General features: G+C 43.3%; 1 protein-coding gene across 1 annotated transcript; it reads left to right on the top strand.

Annotated features, from left to right (window-relative positions):
* The first annotated feature begins 1,427 nt into the window (after positions 1–1,427).
* Positions 1,428–25,215, top strand: LOC148477488 (polyunsaturated fatty acid lipoxygenase ALOX15B-like). Its single transcript, XM_088456715.1, has 12 exons — positions 1,428–1,574; positions 11,314–11,515; positions 12,428–12,509; positions 16,866–16,992; positions 17,754–17,814; positions 19,385–19,611; positions 21,658–21,744; positions 21,913–22,082; positions 22,342–22,463; positions 24,343–24,443; positions 24,649–24,819; positions 25,036–25,215. Exons 1-12 carry the CDS (start codon positions 1,428–1,430, stop codon positions 25,213–25,215), a joined length of 1,677 nt encoding a protein of 558 aa, XP_088312841.1.

Raw genomic sequence — 25,215 nt, 5'->3', positions numbered from 1 at the left:
CTCAGCAAAAGGAGCAAGACATATACTCATCTCAAAAGGATTTTTTTTTATCAACTAAATGTAATACCTTAGGGGAAAGACGGAAAGACATTGCAAGTGCCATTTTTATAAGAAGTATATTTCTTTTATAACTAATTGTGAAACATTGGAATATTGAATGTGAAAAAAATGATCTTCTTCCTGATTGAAGGACATTTTTTAGTGAACTCAGCACCATAAATTTCAAATACTTTGTTGCTTTATATCTCTTATTTTTATTTGAAAGCAGTAGCATAGTTCTTTTAGAGCACCAGAGTAATAGTCTACGACAATATTTCCCATACACGGTCCTCAAAGTTCCCCAACAATTCAGTTTTTAGAGATATCCATGGTTGAGCACAGGTGGTTATATCAAATTGACTGAGGTACTAATTAAGTCACCTGTGCTCAACCATGACTATCTATAACACCTAAACTGTTGGGGAGCCTTGAGGACCGTGTTTGGGAACCTCTGCTCTACGATGTTATTTTAACCTATTTTTGTATTCCCCACCATTAAATATCCATAGCGTACTTCCTTGTGGCATTATTCTCTGAGGGTCTCAGTTCCATGAAGTTCATGCTGGCTGCTGTTGGTGCTGTATGCTGACCCAAAAGCAGGACTCACCGTGTACTTCACCTGCAGGATTCTTTGGTGCCTGTGGTGCCTGGGCCCATAACTTGTTGATATGTCCTATTGGTGTGGAACAACAGGGACCAGAGGAATGTGAAATGGCGTTTAGGCCACACATTTTATCCTTAAGCAGGATTTGAGGTTTATTCAGGATAACAGTGGTAACTGCAGTAACACAATGTAATACAAAATAAGAGGTTATGTCACCAGAGACTGCAGTAGCGGCGATATCTGCAGTACTGCCTGCCCTTGAACAACTTGTGCTGTACGTCCGTGCAGTACATAACACAGTCACAGAGACACACAGGTGCGCAGTGGTGCACATGAGCAGTAAGGATTTGTGGTGGCCATCTTTGAAAAGGAGGCTGCCTGGATTCAATACAGGAGCAGAAGATAAAGCTGGTGAGCACTCCTCTTTAACAATTACTACAAATTGCATATGCAGCGCATATGTGCTGTTTGCCAGCTGTAACAAAAACAATTAATCACTTTTACGATGCCACTGTGAATAACTGGATACAGAGATGGGTTATAATGTTACAGGTATGGAGATAAAAATGACTTATTACTAAGGGTTATTGCTCATGGCGAATTAACATGATCCAGTCCTGCAGTATAATTCATGCCGTGGTTTCCCTACACTGACATCCTGCTGGATTAATGATCAATGTAGAGATGTACATGGTATTAAACAGGTGTATGTCCTAGTCTGAGACATTTCTGACCGTTCTAGTTCCTTATAGAGCTGCTCGGACAGGGGTCATTGCCCGAAGACATGGTGACCTACAAGATAAAGATTGCAACAGGGATAGACCTGAGTGCTGGGACCTGTGATCAAGTTTCCATTGTCCTTGTGGGCATCCTGGGAGAAAGTGCTAACCATCAACTTGCCCATAAGTGGAGTAACTTCAGACCTGGAGCAGTAAGTATCTTATGAGAGTCCCAATAATAGAAGTAAGGCTGTATATCCTATGGATGGTTATTTCTAAGAGATATAACCTTGAGACTTACAGAAAAGGTATTGTGCACTAAATATGGCAGTGTTGGTGGAACAGGTGTATGCTGAATGGGTTGGGTATATTAGACCGTCAAAACTTAAGACATTCAAAATATAGACAGGTAGACATGTACAAAAGGTCTACAATTAAAAGGTTGACAGGGTCAAAAGGTCGAAGTCAATGTGAAAATAGTCAAAATGTCAACAGGGACATAATTTAGACATGGACATAAGTTACACATTCAGCATATAGACGGTTTAAAATGTTGACATGGTCAAAATGTCGACAGTCAAAACGTATACACATTCAAAATGTCGATGGTTAAAACATAGGCAAATAATAAGGGCAACAGTTAAAACATAGACAAATCTACTATTTCGCTCCATTCGTGGCCTTAAAGCCGGCATTGTATTCCTACAGGAAACCCACTTTCGTGCCTTCTCTCACCCGTCCCTCCAATCTAAACAATTCTCAAATGTGTTCTACTCCTCCAGCCCGACTAAACATAACGGAGTAGCTATACTAATCAACAATAAACTACCTTTTGTTCAAGACTCTGTTTTTACCAACACAGACGGCAGGTACATTGTTATAAATGGTAAACTGGGACATTTAGAGTTGACAATAGCTAATATATACGCTCCTAACACAAACCAAATCTCCTTTTTCAATTCATTTTTCTCAACTCTGAATAAACGAAGGAAGGGTAGTCTCATTGTAGGTGGGGACTTTAATGCTGTTCTCAATCCAGACCTAGATAAATCGCATTCACCAAACCATCCCCAAGCACATCAACTTAGTAAGTCTCTTAATAAACATCTACGAGAATCAGGACTTTTCGACACTTGGCGTGCATTTAACCCCTCCTTTCGCGACTATACTTTTTTTTCTCTCCTTCATCAAACTAATTCTAGAATTGATTTGTTTCTTTGTTGCACCCAACTTTCAGAACACTTAATTGATTCCTCTATCCTACCCAATACATGGTCTGACCATTCTATTCTTACAATCGCTTTCAATCTCCTAGAAACACCTATGTCTAAACATCCCTGGCGCTTAAATGAAACGCTTCTGAAGATACCTCAATTTCAAGAGACTATTGGATCTGCACTGGCTGATTATTTTTCTACTAATAAAGTAAATTCCCCCTGCTCACCTTTAGTTTGGGAAGCCCACAAATCGGTTATATGCGGACGTATAATTAGCTATGCCTCATATAGGAATAAGACTAAAAACGTCAACTTGCTCATTTGACTGAAGAAGTTCAGAAGTTAGAAACCTCCCACAAAAACAATCCTTCTTCTCACCTTTATGAAAAAACTTACATCAGCTAAAAATGATCTTAACGCCCTTCTGGCGGAAAAGACTGAGAAATCCCTTCGCTGGCTTAATTAGCATTTCTATGAAAAAAGTAATAAGGCGGATGTCCTACTAGCTAATAGATTAAAAACCCGGAAAGCTAAATCTGCCATTCAAGCCCTTAGAGATGTCAACGGGGAATCTCAATATGACCCAGTTGCCATAAACACCATTTTTAAAACTTATTATAGCCACCTATACAATCTCTCAGAATCAGCCAGTCCAGATCCCAATCTTGACTGTCAAACTGTAGATTACTTATCCTCATGTGATCTCCCTTGTGTTGACCCACGAATGTCGGAAACACTTGGACATCCTATTACAGAGGAGGAAACTTGTAATGCCCTGAAAACACAAAAGCCATCTAAAGCACCTGGCCTGAACGGATTCCTAATATCCTACTACAAAACGTTCCAAGCTTCTTTAATCCCACAACTTACTGAAATGTTCAACCAGATTTTAAATGGTGAGACTTTTCACCCCTCTACCACCAGAGCTACCATCACTGTAATTCCCAAACCAGGTAAGGATCTGCTTCTCACCTCAAATTACAGACCTATTTCATTACTTAATGCAGATTTAAAAATCTTCACAAAGATCCTGGCAAACAGGCTTAATCCCCTTCTACCCAACCTTATCCATCCGGACCAGGTGGGCTTTGTCCCGTCCAGGCAGGCACTTGATAATACCAGACGAACAGTGGACATTATTCACTATATAAATAACCATCAACTTCCTTTTCTTGTGTTAGCTCTGGACGCGGAGAAAGCCTTTGATAGGGTTTCCTGGTCATTTATGATGCATACACTTACTACTTTTGGCCTCGGGGGTAAATTTCTACAAGCTATTAAATCCCTTTACTTTAACCCAACTGCATCTGTTCTCGCTGGGGGGATACTTTAGGATCCTTTTTCTATAACCAATGGTACCCGCCAAGGCTGCCCATTATCGCCCCTTATTTTTGCATTGATTATAGAACCACTGGCTAGGAGAATACGAGCTAACCCTGACATTTCAAGTGTAACTATTGGAAACTCAAAATACACTCTCTCTTTATTTGCTGATGATATTCTTCTTACTTTGACTAAACCACTTACTTCTCTACCAAACTTATTTTGTGAACTGTCCCTATATGGAGATCTGTCGGGCTACAAAGTCAATCAAACTAAATCTGAAGCTCTCCCTATTCATCTCCCGGGTGAACTGAAACGATTACTGCAATTGAATTTTAATTTCCATTGGAGAACAGACTCTTTGCAATATCTTGGGATTAACATTACTAAAACATATGATCGCCTATATAAAGCGAACTACCCTCCCTTGGTTAAAACAATTGAACAGGATATTCTACAATGGAAAACTTATTTTATTTCATAGATCGGGCGTATTAACGCAATAAAGTTGAATGTTCTACCAAAATTGCTCTATTTGTTTCAGACTCTACCTGTGGCGATACCAACACAAACACTCAACCAACTCCAATCTTCATATTGTAAATTTATATGGAACTATAAAAGACCCCGTATACGCCAGGATATCTTAGCCAGACGTTCCTCAGATACAGGTCTAGGTTTGCCTCTTCTAATACGCTACTATAAAGCATCTCAGTTGAGTCAGATGGTAGCCTGGCATGCTCCTAGTTTTACTAAACGATGGGTTGACCTCGAGAATGATTTAGTGGGTTTTGATTCACTCTCACATTTGCCTTGGATACCTTGCAAATACAGACCGTGTACCGCCCTCTCCATACCAACGGTAGCTCTGACACTCTTCATATGGGATAATCTCAATAAAAAACTCTCTCTTTCCACCTACCCGTCTCCTCAAACCCCCATATGGAACAACCCTTCCTTCCCAAAAGGCCTCTCACCTACTATGGCATCTGCCTGGTCCAGGGCGGGTGTTACCCGCCTACGTCACATTATAGGTCAATTCGCCCCTCAATCATTTCATGATATTCAGGAAAAACACGGCATCTCCAACTCATTATACTACCAATACCTGCAAATTCGCCACTTTATCACCTCTTTATTTTCTACTACCTCACCTCGAAATCCTCCTATAGAAAGACACTGCATTCACCGTTCTACTGACAAGGGTACTATATCTTTCCTTTACCATTCTATATTGGCACCGGAATCCCCTCTACCCTCGACACACAAACTCACATGGGAAGCAGATTTAGGATACCCACTGGGCGATGACACCTGGGAAACAATACATCTCACCATTTCTAAATGCTCCATTAGTGTGGCAATCAAAGAAAACTCATATAAAGTTCTCACCAGATGGTATTTAGTCCCAGAATGCCTACATCATATGTATCCCAACACCTCTAACATGTGTTGGAGGCAATGTGGTCATGTTGGCACTTTTTTTCATATTTGGTGGTCATGCCCAAAGATAATCCCATTCTCGAATATGGTTCGCTCACTCATATCATCGGCTGTTACCCTACCTTTCTCTCTTTCCCCCGCTAACATTCTACTCTGTGTCCCAGTTGATCAGATTTCCAAAGACACTAACAAACTAATTCTCCACATCTCCTGTGCAGCCAAATACCAACTGGCATGTAACTGGAAAAAAAATAGTACTCCAACTGAATCAGAACTTTTAAATAGAATTGGGTTTGTATCTAAAATGGAGTATACTAACAGTCTATTGAATAACTCAGTGCATAAATTTCATTCAATATGGTCTCCCTGGTACTCTTCTCAAGCCATTCCTCTTCCAGGTCTTTCATGAATCCCATCCCCTGTTTCTGCTCCCGATGTTTTCATTTATCATTTTACATCGTGCAGTCCCGGCTCGCTTACAAACTCCCCCTTCTTCCTTATTAATTTCTATACTTTTCCTTCACCCCAAATACTCTTTGACTGAACTTATACTTCTTACCACATCTTACCAATGTTCCTACGAATAATAAAGATTAAATTTTTTCAATTACAAATTAGTGGAAGAATTTTTTCTATTATGATGTCACCGGTGTATTTTCTATATATGACTTTATACATTGTTATTGGATAATGTATCAATTATGACACCGATCTGTTTTGTTATTTATCTCTAATAATTCTAATAAACGATTTAAAAAAAAAAAAACAGACAAATCATAAGGTCGACAGTTAAAACAGACAAATCATAGGGTTGACAGTTAAAACAAAGCAAAATGTTGATAGTAAAAACATAAACAAATCAAAAGGTTGACCACCAAAATATAGAAACAGTTAAAATGTCGACAGTCATGATGTCGACACAGATAAAATAATAACTAATGGTGACCAGTAACCAGTGACTCACAATGATACTAGTCTTCACATACTAATTATAATGAAGCTGGTGAAACAATATGGTGGCTGACCAGTAAACAGTGAGTCACGTTGATACTAGTCTTCATATGCTAATTACAATGAAACTGGTGAAACAATACTAGGCTGATTGCAATTAGCTCATGATGTCAACATTAATTTTAATTCCCAGTCGAATTTGAACAATATTGTCATAAAGGTAGTTTCCAGAGTTGCTGTGGAACTGCATGTTAAATGTGGCATGGTATGCTGGCACATGTAGATCCACAGCATCAAAATCATTGAGCAGCACCATACAGTTATTGCCATTGCCATTAATTCACTTCATGTTTTCATGTTCTTCAATTTATGATACTTCTATTGCAATGTTCATTGTATTCAGTCTGAACAATGGTGTTGATTGCATTCAGTATGAACATTTGTGTTGATTACATTCGGTCTGAACTATGGTTTTGATTGCATTCAGCCTAAACAATGGTGAATGCAATCAACACCATTGTTCCGACTAATACCCCTTTTTCACCAAAAACCTATGTCCAACCCATGTTTTCGAACATGGGGCTCAATTTAGACCCGCTTGCGAGCGGCTCTGAATTAGACCCCATGTTCGAAAACACAGGTTTTTGTTGGAAAAGGAGTATCAGTCTGAACAATGGTGTTGATTGCATTAACCATTGCTCAGGCTGAATACAAGCAAAACCATAGTTCTGCCCTGCAAAACTTGGATAATGCATTAGAAATGGCCTTCTTCAGGCTCACAAGATGAGGTCATAAAAAGTGGGTGATGGCTGCTTACTGAAGCTCCAATCAGCGGCTTTTTCTTGTGACCTGGGACGGATAACCCAGGTCGCACCATTTTTTACCGAACCGTTACCCGGGTCCTTGCCGGGTTCGACCATGGTGCCTACCAGGGTGGGATTCCCTGGTCACTTAACTTGGGTTATTTTTTAAGGACCCTTCTACACCAAGACGTGACCCGGGTAGACCCGGTAATAACCCAGGTTATTTGGATAGTGGAAAAGGGGTATAAATCGTTGGTTCCTAAACTCTGTCCTCAAGGCACCCTAATAGTATAGGGTTTTAGGATATCCATGCACAGGTGACCTAATCAGTACCTCAGTCAATTTAATTTAACCACCTGTGGTCCACCATGGCTATCTTTAAAACCTGGATTGTAAAAGGGTGCCTTGAGGACCGAGTTTGGGAACCCCTGGACTAAATGCAATCAACACCATTGTTCAGACTGAAAGTAATCAACACCAGACTCAATGATCAAAAAAACCCAGCAACTGTCATTATTAAAGGACATGTGTCTAAACAAAGCGAAAGGCATATATATACATATATTAAATGAATATGAACTTAGTATTGCAGTTAGAAGGTGACATTCAAATTATAGTTTATTGCACATACAGTGGTTTACCCTGCAATCAAAATATAGGCATGTCCACACTTTAAATTTCGACATTTTAACCTTTTTTTTACATTTAGACAGGTTAAAATGTCGACATTGAAAATAAATGCATTTCTATATTTTAAATGTCAACATTTTGAAGAATTCAAAACATAGACAGTCAAAATATTGACCTTGAAAATATAGGTAACTACACAAAGTTTAACCTGCACTCAACTTACAGACAGGTGTACATATTTTTTTTGTCAGTTATCTCGCACGACTATGATGGGGATTAGCGCTACAATAAATGTATGGTGCAGCTCAATGATATTTATGCTGTGGAACTACACGTTCCAGCATGCTCTGCCACATTTAACATGCAGTTCCACTACCTTTATGACAATACTGTTCAAATGCTACTGGGAATTAAACTGTTGACATCATATGCTAAGTGAAACCAGCCTAATATCAACATGACTCTCTACTGACTGGTCACCATTAGTTATTATTTTATCTATGCTGACATTATGACTGTCGACCTTTTAACTGTGTCTATGTTTTGGTGGTCAACCTTTTGATTTGTCTGTGTTTTAACTGTCAACCTTATATTTTAACAGTGCCTATATTTTGACTACTGACCTTTGACCCTGTCAACCTATTAACCGTCGACTTACTTTCGATCTTTTGGCTGTCAACCTTATAACCAGGTTGACCTTATGTCCTTGTCGACCTTTTGACTGTTCACCTTTTGGTGTAGACATTTTGATTGTCTATGTTTTGACTATCTAACTTGTTCTAACTATATCCTGTGCTGAATTGCTCTATTGCTCCTAGTAACATAATGGGTTCTGGGAGTTTTTAGTGCTGGAAACTGGTCCCTGCCTGGATTGTTTAATGTCACATTACTGTGCACAACACATGTAGCAGGAGGGGGAGGCAGTATCTGTGTGTGCAACATGATGTGGCCTTTAGTGTCTGATTCCTGCTTCCACAGCACTAACAGCTGCAACAAAGGTAATATCTCAGTTTTAAAGTACATGGGGCACTTAGAGCTGGATCTTATAGCAGTGTCTGTCTGTGATGAAATGTAACCAGCATAACAATATTACTCCCGGGAGGATAGATATTCTAAATTAAAGGACATGGGTTCTGTGCCGTGTTGTATCAGCTCACATGTATTATTTTCAAGCTTTTCTAGATACATTTGAGAAACAATATTCTTTAAGGCTAATGTGAATAACCTACTGACTGTCTCATGAAATGAGGACCTGTAACATGTTCTATATAACATTGTACAATACATTTTGTGTAGACTTTTATATATGAAAAAAAAAACCTTCCTGCAAACTAATTGGCATTGGCTATACAATAAGATGACTTGTTCCTCTGGCCTATACAGGCAATATAGCTGCACCCTTCACTATCTGGACTAGAATACTTTACCCTGCTATTGATTTGACCCAGATGATGACCGGCTCCTGTGTGTATCCCACCACACTCTGTATCTGCCTGTGACAGGGTTGAGATCAGGCAGCTGCGAGAGGTCTCCACATGTCTTCTCAGGGAGTTGGCCAAGTCATGTGTGACACTTGGTCTTGGCGAGGTGGAGGCAAAAGCTCAGCATCAGAATTGACCATATCTAACACCTTAACATTGCAGCTGATTTGTTCTAATTCGCTGTCAGACTGTATAATTGGTGGCTGTGGCCATGTGCCTTAGATCCACAGTGAGTCCTGGAACACTGTGGGATGTCTAGAGCACAATGGAGTCCAATTTAGGCAACTGCAGGACAATTGTAATTCAGGCTCCATGGACTGTGTCCTGGTCAGACTGTAGCTTGGGCCAGCATTCAGTTAGAGTTGGATAAACCTTGGTAGAGCTGCCCTAATGTAAATGAAACCAGTTTTGCCTAACCTTTAAACCATTCTATATCCAACAAAATGTAAAGGCCTACAATCTCAGGGTTGCATTTAACAGTTTAAAATAATCTTCATACGCAGGGGCATCTTAAGAGAGGAGGGGGCCCGTGTGCACTCCCCGTGCGGGGCCCCCTCCTCTCTCTCCGCTGGCCGGTAGCCGACTGGCGCGGCTGGCCAGCCGCCAGAGCATTAGTAGACTCCGGGCACTAGAGTGTGCCCAGAGTCTACTGCGCACGCGCAGAACGCCGGGAAACTGGCTGTGGCGGCCATTTTCCGGCATTCTGTGCATGTGCAGTAGACTTTGGGCTCTAGTGTGCCCGGAGTCTACTGCGCATGCACAGAACGCCGGTAAAATGGCCATGGCTGACACCTGCCTCAGGACCACAGACAGGTAAGTTTAAAATAATATGGGTGTATGGTGTGCGGTGCGGGACCCCCTGGACCCAATGGCCCGTGTGCCCCGCACATACTGCACCCATTATAGATACGCCACTGTTCGTACGATCCACTAGACTTTTGCCCCAGTTTACAACTTTTTACCAGAACAAATGATACAATGTTTGAATAGTTTTTTAAAGTAATGGGGTTTCCTGATTTCGTTAATCAATAATGCAAAACATGTGGACAGTAAAAACCTTTTTTTCAGTAAAATACTATTTACATCTTATATATATAATTTGCTTGAATTTGAATATCTCAAAGACTAATTAAGATATTAATGTGATTCTTTGGTGACGGATTTCAATCAGCAATAAATTACAGAATTTGGAATAAACTGTACAAAATTTGATGGAAAAAAAAATCAACAAAAACCATAATAAATGCTTTGGTATAGCTAACCTGAAAACAAGAAAACTACCAAAACACAGAGCCGGCACAGTGACCCAGGGGAGGCGGGATAGGGGTGACCGCCGCCGATTGCTGTTCTCACGCACTACTGGTGATCTGTACACTCACATGGTCCCGGTGCCCTAGCCGTGTGCGGACACTGTTTACGCTCTGCCCAGTTCGGCTCATGATTGGCCGTCTGGCTGCGTGACTCAGCTATTACATAGTGAGGGAGGGCGCGCGGGCGGCACAACATATGAGGCTGCTGCCGTAGGGGGCGCTCTTCCTTCACCTACTTTTTCCAACACTTTGATTCCAGACCCGTAACTCTCAGCCAATCAGCACCGGGTTTGCGCCTCGAAAGCAATGCCTCTTTTCTCTGCTTCCACGAGAGCTGCCGGAAGCCTTTGATTGGCCGGAGGCTGGGAGAAGGTGAGGCGGAGTAACAGTGCATTATCATTTGCATCTATAGGGGCTCAGCTTGCAATACCTCCTGGAAACGGTCCATTTTGCTTCAGAATCCATGGCTAAATATATCATCACACATAGAAATTGGCAAAATGTTACAATAAAAAAATCCCCAAAAACCATAAAAGGGCGTGGCTTAGCCGGTTATGTTTCGCCCACATCTTTTATTACCCGATTCTGTCGTATTAACATATGATCTAGCCATTATCTAGCCAAGCACTTTCCATACGTATGTTCTGGGTTCAAATTGGTGAAATGTTCGCTGCGGGCATACTAGTTGATAAATAATTATCTCTCTTCAAATTCCCTGATGCACAGTAGGTGTCCCAGTGGCATTCTATGGTTCCTTGATGCATGTTTCTCAGACACGACTCTGCTGTTCCAGGTGACTGACTTTCAAGTTGACAATGAGAAAGATCTTGGAGAGCTCCTGCTGGTCCGGCTGTCCACAAACCACTACAAGTGTTTTAATATGGATGCCTGGTACTGTCAGTATGTCAACGTGACCTGCCCTAATGGTCAGCTCTACCAGTTCCCTTTCCATAAGTGGTTGCCTGGCCTAACTGTGGAGATACCGGAGGGCAAGGGTAAGACTATATATTCGATTTGTGCTGCCTATGGGTCTTGTGGCATGGCCTTTGTGGGTGGGTGCCACTGTGGGATAGATGGCAGTTTTCATTGCATGGTGTACTTAATGTGTCACAGGTCTCACAGAGCCTAATGTAAGTTGCAGACTGGCTGGGCAGAACTTTAATACATTTGACTCTATAGGGGAGAAGTTTTAGATGGATGGACTTTTTATGGAGTCACATAGTTCAAATCTCTGCAAACTTAGGCCCTCATTCAGAGCCGCTCGCTATTTGCGGTCGTTCGTTTTCTAAAAAGGGGTGGCTATTCAAATGAACCGTTCGCACTTTGCGGTCTGTTCACGCCTCTAAGTCTGAACGACCGAGCAAAACATGCGAACGTAAATTTGAAAAATACGCCCCCTGTCCGCTTGCACCATATGTCATGTCCGCTATTTATTAGATTAATCGAGTACATCGACCAGCGTATGAACTGCTCGCTATTCTTGTGGTTGGTTTTTTCAACCACTATTTTGCGAGCAGGTCTGAGTTAAAAAAAACAAGTGACGTGGTCAATGATGCTGCGGGATTAATTATGCACTCCCTTAAAACGCCCGTTTTGACCTTTAAGCACGCCTGCGATCGGATTTCCACTCCCCGTTTTCAAGCACCTTCCCTTGTTACCACCCACATACGCCTCATTCTGTCACTCAAATTAGCAGGCATTCGCTATTTTGCGGGCACATGAATTTCGGCCGCACTGACTGGTTCGCGCATGCCTATAAAGATCCGTACGCATGCGCAGTGGGGCAAACATCGCTCGGAGCGAACGAGCTGCCGCTTACGAGTGGCTCTGAATCAGGCCCTTAATCCTTAACCATCAGGCTAATTATAATAATGATGGGAGTTGTGTTATGAGCTGTTATGTTTCAGGTGTCATATTATCCAAGAATACTCATCCTCTTCTCCAGCAACAACGGAGAGAGGAACTGAAGAAGGAGAGAGCAACCCACAAGTGAGTGACCAATGTACATATAGTATTTTGTTAAATTGTCATTTGGGAAAATGTTCTCGATGCCAGTGGGAGTAGAGATTACTTGGAAATGGAAACTCAACAGCATTGAGCTATTTGAGGCTATTATTTCAAACTGGTTAACAACGAAGGCATTTTTGCTCATTGTGACTGACTAGATTGTAATTGATCTAATGCCATTACAAAACAAACACCTGATATTAGCTGCTACAACAACTTGTCTTTTGCACCAGATATCACAAATGCTACCACTGGTTACCTACTGTGCCAAGACAGAGTTGAATGATGTTATATGCCAGTTGCTCTAGTCATATACATGTGTACACACACACACCAATTACTGTCATGGCTGAGTGTCACAGATGGTTACAAACTTCTCTGAGAAATAACCTCACTTTTGCTCATTCAGTACCAAGTCGCCTCATGACTCTACAAAAACCTAATGGTGTGGTGTTTGTGGGTCTGTTATGCAGAATTTGTGTCTCCCTTGGCGACATCTTGCTCTATTCAGTCCACTTGCTGGGGTCGCTGCATCTAATGTAGGTTACAGACAACACTATTGACCATAGACTTTGCTGATGTCTTTTTATACTGTACAGTGAGAAAGGACAATCCTTTGAGCCTGGGGAACAGCAGAGGTAACTGTACCTCCTCTATTCATCTGTCTTTTTGTTTCTAAATATAATAGCTATTTACTATTTATATGAAGGGACACAAAACTGAAGGAAAAGGGTAGAGGGGGACACTACTGCACTAGTATAAGGAATTTGGAAAGTCCTTCCGCAGTAACTGTGTGCTCAATGTGTGACTGACAGTGGTGACTCCAGAGGTGGGGCCGCAGCGCAATCCAAAATTCAAATAGGGGAACCACACCAACTGCCACCCAAATGCTGCCAAACATCACTGGCCGGGACTCACTGGCAGTTGGTGTGGCTCTCCTTTTTGAATTTCAGACTGTCTCACCCTTAGCACACAGACACTGCGTAGGGACTTTCCAAACTGGCTAAAATAAATGCCCTGTATAGTTCTAAACATTACATCTCCATATAGACTCTGGGTGGTAAATTTACTAAGATGGGAGTTCTATTTAAGAAGTGATGTTGCCCATAGCAACCAATCAGATTCTATTTCTTATTTATCTAGCACCTTCTAGAAGATAATACCTGGAATCTGATTGGTTGCTATGGGCAACATCACTTCTTAATAGAACTCCCATCTTAGTAAATTTACCCCTGGCAGTGTTACCTATGACAAATAAATCAATGGAATATCAACAAAATAGAGGAGGAGTTGTCGTATAATGCTGCACAAAAGAAATCTAAACATAACTTTTAATTAGAGATGTGCGCCGACTCCTGTGTTTTGGTTTTGGTTTTGGATCCAGATTTATATCCGTGTTTTGGTTTTGGTTTTAGATCTGTTTTTAAAAAAAAAAAAACGCTAAAATGATGTCATTTTGACCTGTTATTATGCAATCCAAAACCCGAGCTCAGTTTTTCAATCCAAGTTCCGAATCGCAGGAAGATCTGAACCGGGACTCTGGGCCTAATTCAGACCCGCTCGCAAGCACTGTGGACCTTATTCAGAGGCGGCTGTACGGTCTACGACCTCACGGCCGCCTCGATGTTTTGCCAGTGCGCATGCGCACGAGGGAACCGGCTAGTGATGTCAGTGGAGAGCTTCCGGCTCTGACAGAGCCAGAAGCTCTCCGGGGCTTACGACAAGTGAGACCCTACCCTAGGGTCTTGTCGTAAGCCCCGATGGTAGCGATGGTCTCTGACCATCGTGACCATCACCCGAGCGGTCGTTAGAGCTGTGGGTGTTAACCCACAGCCTAACGACCGCAACAGAGGCGGGCGGTCAGGATGCAAGTGGCCGCCCAGTTTCTGAGCGACCGCTTGCATCCTCCGACTGCCTCTGAATGAGGCCCTGAGTGCTCGCAAGCGGGTCGATGTTAGCCCAGTGTGCATGCGCACGATGGAGGTGGCTCCATTGTGCGCATGCGCGAGACCCGGATAGCGACGGGTAAGCCGTCGCTATGGGTCTCGCTACAAAGGGGGCATGCTGTCGATGGTGATTGACAGCACGCCCCCTTTGGTGGGCGTGCCGGGGGAGTGGCTGGCCAGAAGGAGGCGTTCCCATGGGAACGCCTACTGTATGGGGCCGGCCCCACTGACATCACAAGTGATGTCAGTGGGAGTGCTTTTGGCTCTGATAGACCCAAAAGCACTCCAGGGCTTGCGGCAGACTAGACCCTACTACAAGGGTCTCGTCGCAAGCCCGATGGTCGCGATGGTCTTGACCATCGCGACCATCTTTTTGGCCGCTCGCTATAGCTGTGGGTGGTCACCTACAGCTATGCGAGCGGCCAGGGGGCCGCTCTAAAATCAAGAAGGCCGGCCCTGATTCAGAGCGAGCGCTCTGTCAGAGCGTCCAGCTCTGAATCAGGGCCACTGTTCAACTCGGTACCCAAAAGTGATTCCGAACGGACTCCATTTACCTGAGAACCCCTAAATTCAGTTGTTGTTGGTTGTCTGAGAACCAGACCCGCACATCTCTACTTTTAATATATTCCAATAAAATATTATTCAGACATTACCAGCGAAATATTGTTAGAAAAAATAACATAATAGACACAACCAATTGTGTAAAAGGATTGCAATAAAGTAAGAAGTGTGATTAAAAGAATATGCCTCTCTGTGTGTTTTTCATGTATCTCTTCCTACTGGATATTGGATTTTACTGGATACTGTGTTATTAATGAGCCACAGCTCCCTATGATCCTAATGTGAGTGTTAATAATGGGTTCCAGGATTTGTAGCCACCAGATCTAGTTTAACAACTCGTATAATGCATCATGAAAGGGAGCACTAAATAAGTCCTTTATCTATAAATCAAGATAATATTTAAATTATATCGATCACAACGCCACAACCTAATGAACAGGACCGTAACTAGGGTAGTGCGACCAGTGCCATGGCACAGGGCACCGCAGGGCAGGGGGCGCTGTTTGGGCCTGTCAGTGTTCCTGTTTATTATCATTCTCACTTGTAGCTTCCTCTTCTTTTATCCCCAGCATCTCCTGGCCTCCCCTATCTCTTCCTTGGTCCTCCCCACGAGGCCATGGCCCTATTTTGGGTGCTGTATCTTATGTCCCTATTTAAAAAATGGGGGGAGGGGGGGCACCAAAGCTCTCTCTGGCACAGGGCACCAAAAAGTCTAATTACGACTCTACTAATAAACATAATTTACACCATCTAAAAGATGACTGATAATAGGAAATGTGTAGGCTGTGTGATTGTCAGCCAGTTATCCACAATATCCCTATTAGTCAGTGCATGAGGACCTAATGACCTCTTTTACAATAGGTCCTATAATAATACATAGGAGGGAACAAGTATTTAATCTGGAATTTAGCTGTCTAAATAATGTCATTAATCACATATACAGTAAAATCTAATATAGGAATAGATATATGAAAAACACACAGCGAAGCATTTGTTTTTATTTTTTAATCACATTTCTTACTTTATTGTACTCCTCTTACACAACTGGTTGTGTTTATCATGTTTCTAACTATATTTTTCTGGTAATGTCTCAATAATAAGTTATTGAAATATATCAAAAGTTATGTTTTAATTACTTTTGTGCACCATTATATGAAGACTTCTTTACTCTCTTTATTTTGTTGATATTTATATGAATGGAGAAAGACATAGGCCCTGATTCAGATCCGGACGCTCTGACCAGAGCGCTCGCTCTGAATCAGGGCCCACCTCCATTAAAATGGAGCGTCCTCCTGGATGCTCGTATAGCTGTGAGTCACCACCCACAGCATATACGAGCGTCCAACAAGATGGTCGCGATGGTCTTGACCATCGCGACCATCGGACTTGCGAGTGAAACCCTGTGGTCGGGTTTCTCAACCGCAAGCCCTGGAGTGATTTTGGCTCTATCAGAGCCAAAATCACTCCCATTGACATCACTAGTGATGTCAGTGGGGCCGGCCCCAGACGGTAGGCGTTCCCATGGGAACGCCTCCGTCTGGCAGCCACGCCCCCAGCACGCCCACCAAAGGGGTCGTGCTGTCAGTCACCATCGACAGCACGCCCCCTTTGGTGAGACACTCCGAGTGAAGGAAAGTCCTTCGCTCGCCGGGTCTCGCGCATGCGCACGACGGAGCTCCCTCCTTCGTGCGCATGCGCAGTGGGGAACATCGACCCACTTGCGAGCGTACTGCCGCTCGCGAGTGGGTCTGAATGACCCCCCATAGTCCGTGTAGGACTAGGAATAGCACAAATGAACATTTTCTATAGCATTAACCTTTGTTTCCTGCAGGTGGAGATGTTATGCAGAAGGTGCCCCTCACTGCATCGATGTAGAAAAGGTGGTGGATCTGCCCATTAATGACCAGTATTCTTTCTTAAAAACAAGCAGCTTTGGCTACACCCAGACATCCACGTATGTACTGTATCTAGTCTGAGTAGACTGTGACCAGGCATGTAACCAACTATGCATTTAGTATTATTCAATAGGAGATCTACTGTAGTATAGCTTCCTCCAGTTTCAAAGAGTTTCAAAGAGTCCACCCTGTGACTTCTGTATCTAGCTGTTACTAGGCCTTTGCCATTATAATAATGAGAGATGAGCGGTTCGGTTTTACACGGTTTTACTCGGATAGGTTCGGATCTCAAAAACAGCATCATATTGGGTATCCGGCTCTCACGTGTTTTGGGTAGCCAATAATAATTCAAGAGGGAAATTTAAATTGGATTGACCCCAAATAATCATAGCAGGGATCTTTAGGGCTATGGGGGATATTAAATCTATTTTGGGTACATGTCATTTCCCCTCTGTAGAACATATATATTCTTGGCACCATATCTGTTCTGTAGATAGGGGTTCTCAATCTCAACCCTCAAGTGTTCCCAAAAGGTTGTTTTGGGAATTTCTATCTGTGGAAGCAGGTGGGATAATTACTGACCCAGCAAAATATATTAACTCACCTGTGCATGATTAAAGAAATCCACAAAACATGACTTGTTGGTGATATTTGAGGACTGGCGTTAACAGTGTTGCAACAAAATTCTGGGCACAAAGTACTAAATGGGAACATAGGACATCACCATGTGCATTACACATGTTCGCACCAGTAGAAATTTTGGCAACTGCACCCATTGTAGTCTTACTCCCTTTACAATACATGAATTGGCTTGCTTGCAAAAGGTGATAATGAGCTCTACAGAGCCTGAGGTCCCACAAACTAAACATCAGTCTGCAGTTGCAGGTCTGACAGGGTTAACAGTGAGCTACTTACTGTAAGTGGAGACCTGTTTTGTCTGAGCTCCAACATTGTGGTGCTCACTTCCCTTGGAAGTTTCTATGATCCTTCTGAGGTTACAACCATTTCCTAAAATAGCATATTAGACTATATGGAATTCTGCAGCATAACACTGACCATTAGAGGGCTTGTTCAATCTAGAGATGTGCGGGTCCGGTTCTCAGAGAACCGAAAACACCCGACTTTAGGGGTTCCGAGTCGAACCGAGTCCCGGTTCAGATCTTCCCGCAGTTCTTAACCAAACTCAGGTTTTGGATTGCATGTTAACAGGTCACAATGATGTCATTTTAGTTAAGGTTTTTTATTTATTTTTTAAAAAATACAGATATAAAACCAAACCCAAAACACATGTGGATGGTTTCGCAAAACCAAAACCAAAACACGAAGATGAATCCTGAACCAAAACAAGATGGTCGGTGCACATCTCTTGTTTAATAAAAAGGTCATGTTCACATGTGAACTGTCTAAACATGAACTAATGAATTGCTTTCCTCATGGACCCAAAAAGTAGTGGATACATTTCAAAATGAGTTCTAAGCAAGGTTTGAGACAGGTGTAACATTACTTGGCAAGACATCCCATCCCATCGAAGAAATATAAAATCTATCTTTATCTATACACAAGGTTTTAATGTTCTGCTTTATGGCTGAAAAGCTTGAAAACATCTTTGCATTGTAAAGGATTTAAGCACCTAGTTCATAATTATTAAATTTCATCAGCATATGTAGACATGCATTTGTGATGTTCTCTACCACGTTCTTTAGAAGTGCGCTGTATAATTGTGTGGTTCTAGATTGCACTGTAGTGACAGGATGCAGTCACATTACCGGTGGCCAGGATGCTGGCTATTGGAATCCCGATGTCGGAGTCCCAACACGGGACAAAAGACAGGCATTGAAATGCCAATGCCAATCTTTATCTCGATGCCGAAATCCCGACAGCCGCCATCCCGAACGAAGGTAAGCGGTTGCTGTTAGTTGTTAGCTTCAGGGGAAGAGGGTTAGGTTTAGGCACCCGGGGGGGAAATTAAGGTTAGGCACCCTCCGGGGAGGGCTAAGGTTAGGCTACAGGGAGGGGGGGTAGGGTTAGGCACCCCAGGGAGGAGGTTAGGGTTAGGCACCCCCCCGGGGAGAGTTAGGGTTAGGCTACAGGGAGGGGGGGTTAGGGATGGCACCCCGGTGGGGGGGGGGAGTCTAGGGTTAGGTATCCCCTGGGTAGGGTTCGGTTTAGGGTGCGGGAAGGCGGGTTTAGGCTTAAGGATCACCGGGGGGAGGTTAGGGTTAGGCACTCCCCGGGGAGGGTTAGGTTTAGGGTGCGGGATGGGGGTTTAGGGCTAGGCACTACCGGGGGGGAGGTTAGGGTTAGGCACCATTAGTTAGGTTAGTTTTAGGGGGGGATAGAGGGGAGGGTTAGGGTACTCACCGGCCCCTGTCGGGATTCTTCACAATCGGGATTCCAGCGGCAGTCTTTTGACCGCCGTCATCTTATCCATCGGTATATTATACTGATTCCGTAGTGACAGATCTGTCTCTATTACAGTTGGCTCAAACACCAGGAGAGAACGCTCCAATTTTCCTGCCCAGTGACTCTGAATGTGACTGGTTACTGGCCAAGCTCTGGGTGCGCAATTCTGACTTCCAGGTGCACGAAGTGGACACTCACCTTCTCCGCACTCATCTCTTTGCTGAAGTTTTCAACATTGCAACCACCAGACAACTCCCAATGGTCCATCCAATCTACAAGGTGAGATCTGGCTTTAAACCAGTGCGCCCATTGCCAGATAACTCAAGCCGGCGAGATGATCGTGGCTAATTCGATCGACCCCTAAGGGGTATATTTACTAATGTTTGATTTTGAGTTTTGTGTGATTTCACATTTGCATGTGGTTTTCATTCGAATTTGCCTTTGGAGATTTACTAAAGACAAAACCGAATGTCAAATCTAACATAAAACTGAATCCCACTCAAAATTGAACATCGGCAAAACATCTGTACTTTTACATATCCCTTGCCGGTGGGTGTGGGGTTGATTGTGTGTAAAAATAAATTAAATAACATTGTCTTTTACAGGAGAGCTAGAGGTCCCAACAAGCCTCCCCCACATTCTGGTACTTGGAGAACCACAAGTACCAGAATGCAGGGCATTAAGGGCCCGCTGGCACCTCTAGTTCACCTGCAAAATAAATATTAAAATAAATACAAGACACACACACCGTGAAAGTAGAACTTTTATTACACTCTCATTCACACTCACACTCACACTCATGGAGTGGCTCTCAGGGCAGGGCCTCTATAAATGGGCTACTGCTGTCCTTTTATATGGAGGCTTCAGATGTCACCTGAACACCATATCTCCCTGCCTAAAAGCAGAAGACACTAATATACATTCAGTGTTCTCCCAAGAAATTTTTTCCAGCTGGGTGGCATCAAAAAGTAGCCGGGTGGGGGCCTTCGCAATTAGGACCGCGCCAGGAAAACAGGTATCTCCCTTACCAATCCAGCCAGATAGGTCTCAGGCTGCTCCCCCACTGGCTCTCAGTCAAAAGTGCCCATTATGCAGTGCCCCCTGTATTTGTGCCCTTTACACAGTGCCCCCTGTAGTTTTCCCCTTTATGTATTGCCCCCCGTAGTTTAGCTTTGCCCTTATGCAGTGCTCCAGGCTGAAGTAGTGCCCCTCTGTAGTGCCCCCAGACTGGTCCCTTATGTAGTTCCCCCTGGCTTAAATAGTGTCCCTTATGCAGTGCCCCCAGGCTGGCCCCTTATGCAGTGCCCCCAGTAGCAGCCCCCTATACAGTGTCCCCAGTAGCAGTCCCCCTATACAGTACCCCCAATAGCAGCCCCCTTTATACAGTTCCCCCAGTAGCAGCCCCCTATACAGTGCCCTCAGTAGCAGCCCCATTATACAGTGCCCCCTGTAGCAGCCCCATTATACAGTTCCCCCAGTAGCAGCCCCCTATACAGTGCCCTCAGTAGCAGCCCCATTATACAGTGCCCCCTGTAGCAGCCCCATTATACAGTGCCCCCAGTAACAGCCCCCTTATACAGTGCCCCAATTAGCAGCACCCTATAAAGTGCCCCCAGTAGCAGCCCCATTATACAGTAACACATACTCACAAAAGGAAAAAAAATAGACAACTTACCTGATCCCCGCTCCAGCCGCTGACCGCTGCTCCCGGCCCGCTCTGCACTATGGGAGAGACGTCATGACGTCTCTCCCATCAACCGCTGAGAGGAGAGCTGGAATGGGAGCTCATGAGTGAGCTCCAGCCAGCTCCCTCCGTGGCCGCTGCAGCCAATCAGAGTCTGTATGACTCTCATTGGCTGGCTGCGCTGCTATGACAAACACACAGCTGCCGCTGGTGGCTGTGTGTTTCTGTGTAGGACAGACCGCTACTCACTGCGGTCTGCCTTACACTTGTGGGACACTAGTGGGGGGTGCGGGTTTCGGTGCAATGCACCGGCTCCACCGCCGATGTTACAGTGCTGGGCGGTGGGGGATTTTTACCGGGCAGACTGCCCAACAAATAAAGCGTGGGGAGATCAGTGACATTTAAATGTCGCATTGTAGCATTTTATTGACTTGTAAAAGTCAATAATTTTGTAGTTTTACATTTTTAATTAGGAGAATGTAATAGATTTACATAAGGATGACATGGCTGCTAATGCTAGAGCAAGAATTCATTAAACATATTGTAGATATTATGTTTCCTATATTTAAAATGTATCCGTAACTCATGAAGGTCTATATCAGATGGGATTCTAATGCCAATATTTTTCTACTCTTTCCCAGCTAATTATTCCACATCTTCGTTATACCCTTGAGATCAATGTCATTGCCAGATTTCAACTCATAGGTCCTGGGGGCCTCTTTGATCAGGTGAGATCCTCTATTATATAATGGTGACAACAGTGCCAGCTCACAGGGTTTTGAGTCTCTAAACTTTTATATGCAAGTCAAACCCTAAACAATCACTCAGTAACTAGCTTGAATCCAACCTGCAGCATTGCACCAGAAAACGCATCCAACATCTTGTCTTTTATCCAGGCTGTGGTAACTGGAAAAGGAGGGATTCCAATACTTCTGAAAAAAGCAATGGAAAAGGTCACTTACAGCAGCCTCTGTCTCCCTGATGACATCCAGGAAAGAGGAGTGGAGTATATTCCCAATTACCTGTACAGGGATGATGGGATGAAGGTCTGGTCGGCTGTTGAGAGGTAGTTCTACAAGACACTGTCCTGTTCCTGCTGCCCATCCAGAGGGACATGACTCAATTTTCCACCTTTTGAATAAAATTGCCTCCCATTGGTCATAGTGTAAATATGCTGTAAAATATAGAAAACATTAAAGTTGCCAAGATGTCTAATCAAGGAAATTATGGACAACTAAAATATTAAACCCCTTTATCACTTATGTACATCATCCATAATTGATTACATGATTACACTGATTGTATCTCTTGCTTTATCCACTTAGCTTTGTTTCCAACATTGTTAATTTCTACTATGAGAGTGATGCGGTTGTCAGAGAAGACCCTGAACTTCAGGCCTGGGTGGCAGAGATCTTCAAAGAAGGTTTCTTGGAGAATAAATCTACGGGTAAGTGACATCTTTTTCTGTGATTACATATCACAAACAAACATGGCGTCTACAATGAACCTACTTGAACTTTCAAATGTTGGTAAAGCTGGTATTACCAAAAGGTCATACACCACCAAATAGGCAACAGTTACATCAGAAATAATCCCTAAACTTTCACCATTGATCCTTGGGATGTGCATCAGTGTTTGGCTTCTGGTAGACTCTAAGGGCTCAATCCAATTAGCCGGGATGGGTGCGAGTTGCCGTTACAACGGCATTAAAACGCCGGCAACGGACCGGCATCTCGCACCCTTTGCGGCCTGCTCTGAGCCCAAACTCACGGAATTTTGCTCACACCCCTATGGGGCTGCGAACAAAATTCTATGCTTTTGGGCTGCCATAAAGTGCGCCCATTGCCAGATAACTCAAGCCGGCGAGATCATCGTGGTTAATTCGATCGACCCCTAAGGGGTATATTTACTAATGTTTGATTTTGAGTTTTGTGTGATTTCACATTTGCATGTGGTTTTCATTCGAATTTGCCTTTGGAGATTTACTAAAGACAAAACCGAATGTCAAATCTAACATAAAACTGAATCCCACTCAAAATTGAACATCGGCAAAACATCTGTACTTTTACATATCCCTTGCCGGTGGGTGTGGGGTTGATTGTGTGTAAAAATAAATTAAATAACATTGTCTTTTACAGGAGAGCTAGAGGTCCCAACAAGCCTCCCCCACATTCTGGTACTTGGAGAACCACAAGTACCAGAATGCAGGGCATTAAGGGCCCGCTGGCACCTCTAGTTCACCTGCAAAATAAATATTAAAATAAATACAAGACACACACACCGTGAAAGTAGAACTTTTATTACACTCTCATTCACACTCACACTCACACATACTCACCTACAACCCCTAGTGATTCTCACCATTGAAGTCAATGTTGAGAACTGTTCATTGGCTGAGAAGCATGCACGGATCTCACTGATCTGTACGGGATGTAGTGGGTATGCCAGCGGATGGGATGTCGGCTCCAATATACCGACGCTGGAATCCCGCCACCTGGCAAAATGCCGACGCCGCTATCCTGAAGGGAATCAGGATACCGGCATCTGCATCTCGACCATCGGAATCCCGTACGATGGATCTGGGAAAGTATGCACAGTTAGCCCGGGGAAAGGGGGGTTAGGTTTAGGGACCCCCGGGCATAAATGAGGGTTAGGCACCTCCGGGGAGGGTTAAAGTTAGGCTGTGGGGAGGGGAGGTTAGGGTTAGGAATCACCGAGGGAGGTTAGGGTTGGGCACCCCACAGGGAGGTTAGGCACCACTAAGGAAGGGTTAGCGTTAGGGTAGGGAGAGGGTCAGCTGCCGGTATTTCATACCCAACCGTTAACATGCATCTGTGTAAATCACACCGCCTCATGCTAAAAATTTCCAGGATGAAGCAGGTCTATTATTTTGGGGATTTGAAGTTCGATTTTGTGTTCAATTCTGTGTTCAGTTTGGACACTGACTTGCAAAATCGGACAAGAAATCACTATTCAAAATTGAACTAAATCGAATTCGATTTAGAAAAGGCTTCCAAAATAGAGTTTTAGTAAATGTGGGATTTTGACAGGGATTTCTACATTCCATTTCAGGTGAGCTAAATCAAACATAAAATCGAATGCAAAATCGAACTTTGATAAGTATATCCCTAAGACCTTTGACTAAAAAACTTTCTATATCTAAAACAGCCACAAAGGATACTGTAAAACAAAATTCAATACCAGTGTAATAAAATTTCCTAAACTTAAACCTTGATATTCTGTGTACAGTGAGGGTGTAGGGTGCTTTATATTACATAATGTAAAATACTATGAGATGCACTTGTCCAACTCATTCCCTTTGATAGGAATACCATCATCCTTGGAGACCAAGGCCTCTCTGATCAAGTACCTGACCATGGTGATCTTCACTTGTTCTGCTCAGCATGCAGCTGTCAACAGTGGTCAGGTGAGGAACAAATTATCACGGTTTTACAATTTGCTGTTCTTGGTATCCTGTGTGATGTCTTCCTTGATATGGAGTTTTGGAAACCATATTGATTAATCTAAATAAGCTTGCCTTGTCATGTTTTATGAGTATGTGTTGTGTCTCTTTATCCCTTTATGGTGCAAAGTGTCATAGTTTTGGTTTCAGATCTGTGTTTTCATTGCAGTTTGACTTCTATGCCTGGATGCCCAACGGTCCCACATCAATGAAAAGCCCCCCTCCCACAGTAAAAGGGGTCAGCACACCCCAGAGTATACTGGCAGCATTGCCTGATGTAAACATAACCAGTGCTGGCCTGTCCACCGTGTGGCTGCTCAGTAATGAGCCAAAGGACCAGGTGAGTACTGGGGGCCAGTAGGAATATTGAAATAAGCTGATCCAATTCTTTGATGTTCCTCTTCTGGGGATATTTACCAAATCCATAGGCTACTATATAACCCCACAATCTATTCATGTGCCTATAACTAAGTAATGTGGTGGTGAATGGAACTAGTTGTTGAAATTATTTAATCTTTAATACTTCCATTTAACAAGATTTCCCATTCCCCTCTAGAGACGTCTGGGGGATTACCCTGATGTGCGTTTTACAGAGGAGGTTCCGCAGACATTTATAAAGGATTTCCAGAAGCAGCTGGCTGAGATCTCCCAATCCATTAAAGTGCGAAACAGCAGCATGAGTTTGCCATATCCCTACTTGGACCCGAGCGTGATTGAAAACAGTGTCTCTGTATAA

The sequence above is a fragment of the Taudactylus pleione genome, unplaced genomic scaffold, assembly GCF_031769625.1.
Source record: "Taudactylus pleione unplaced genomic scaffold, aTauple2 ptg000711l, whole genome shotgun sequence".
Lineage (NCBI taxonomy): Eukaryota > Metazoa > Chordata > Amphibia > Anura > Myobatrachidae > Taudactylus > Taudactylus pleione.
Note: the sequence above shows the minus strand (reverse complement) of the source record. Positions and strands in the feature narration are given on the sequence as shown.

Coding starts and splice junctions, on each gene's coding strand:
- LOC148477488 (XM_088456715.1), top strand. CDS start 1,428: ATGGTGACCTACAAGATAAAGATTGCAACAGGGATAGACCTGAGTGCT. Junction 22,464..24,342: donor CTTGGAGAATAAATCTACGG/GTAAGTGACATC, acceptor TCCCTTTGATAG/GAATACCATCATCCTTGGAG. Junction 24,820..25,035: donor GTAATGAGCCAAAGGACCAG/GTGAGTACTGGG, acceptor ATTCCCCTCTAG/AGACGTCTGGGGGATTACCC.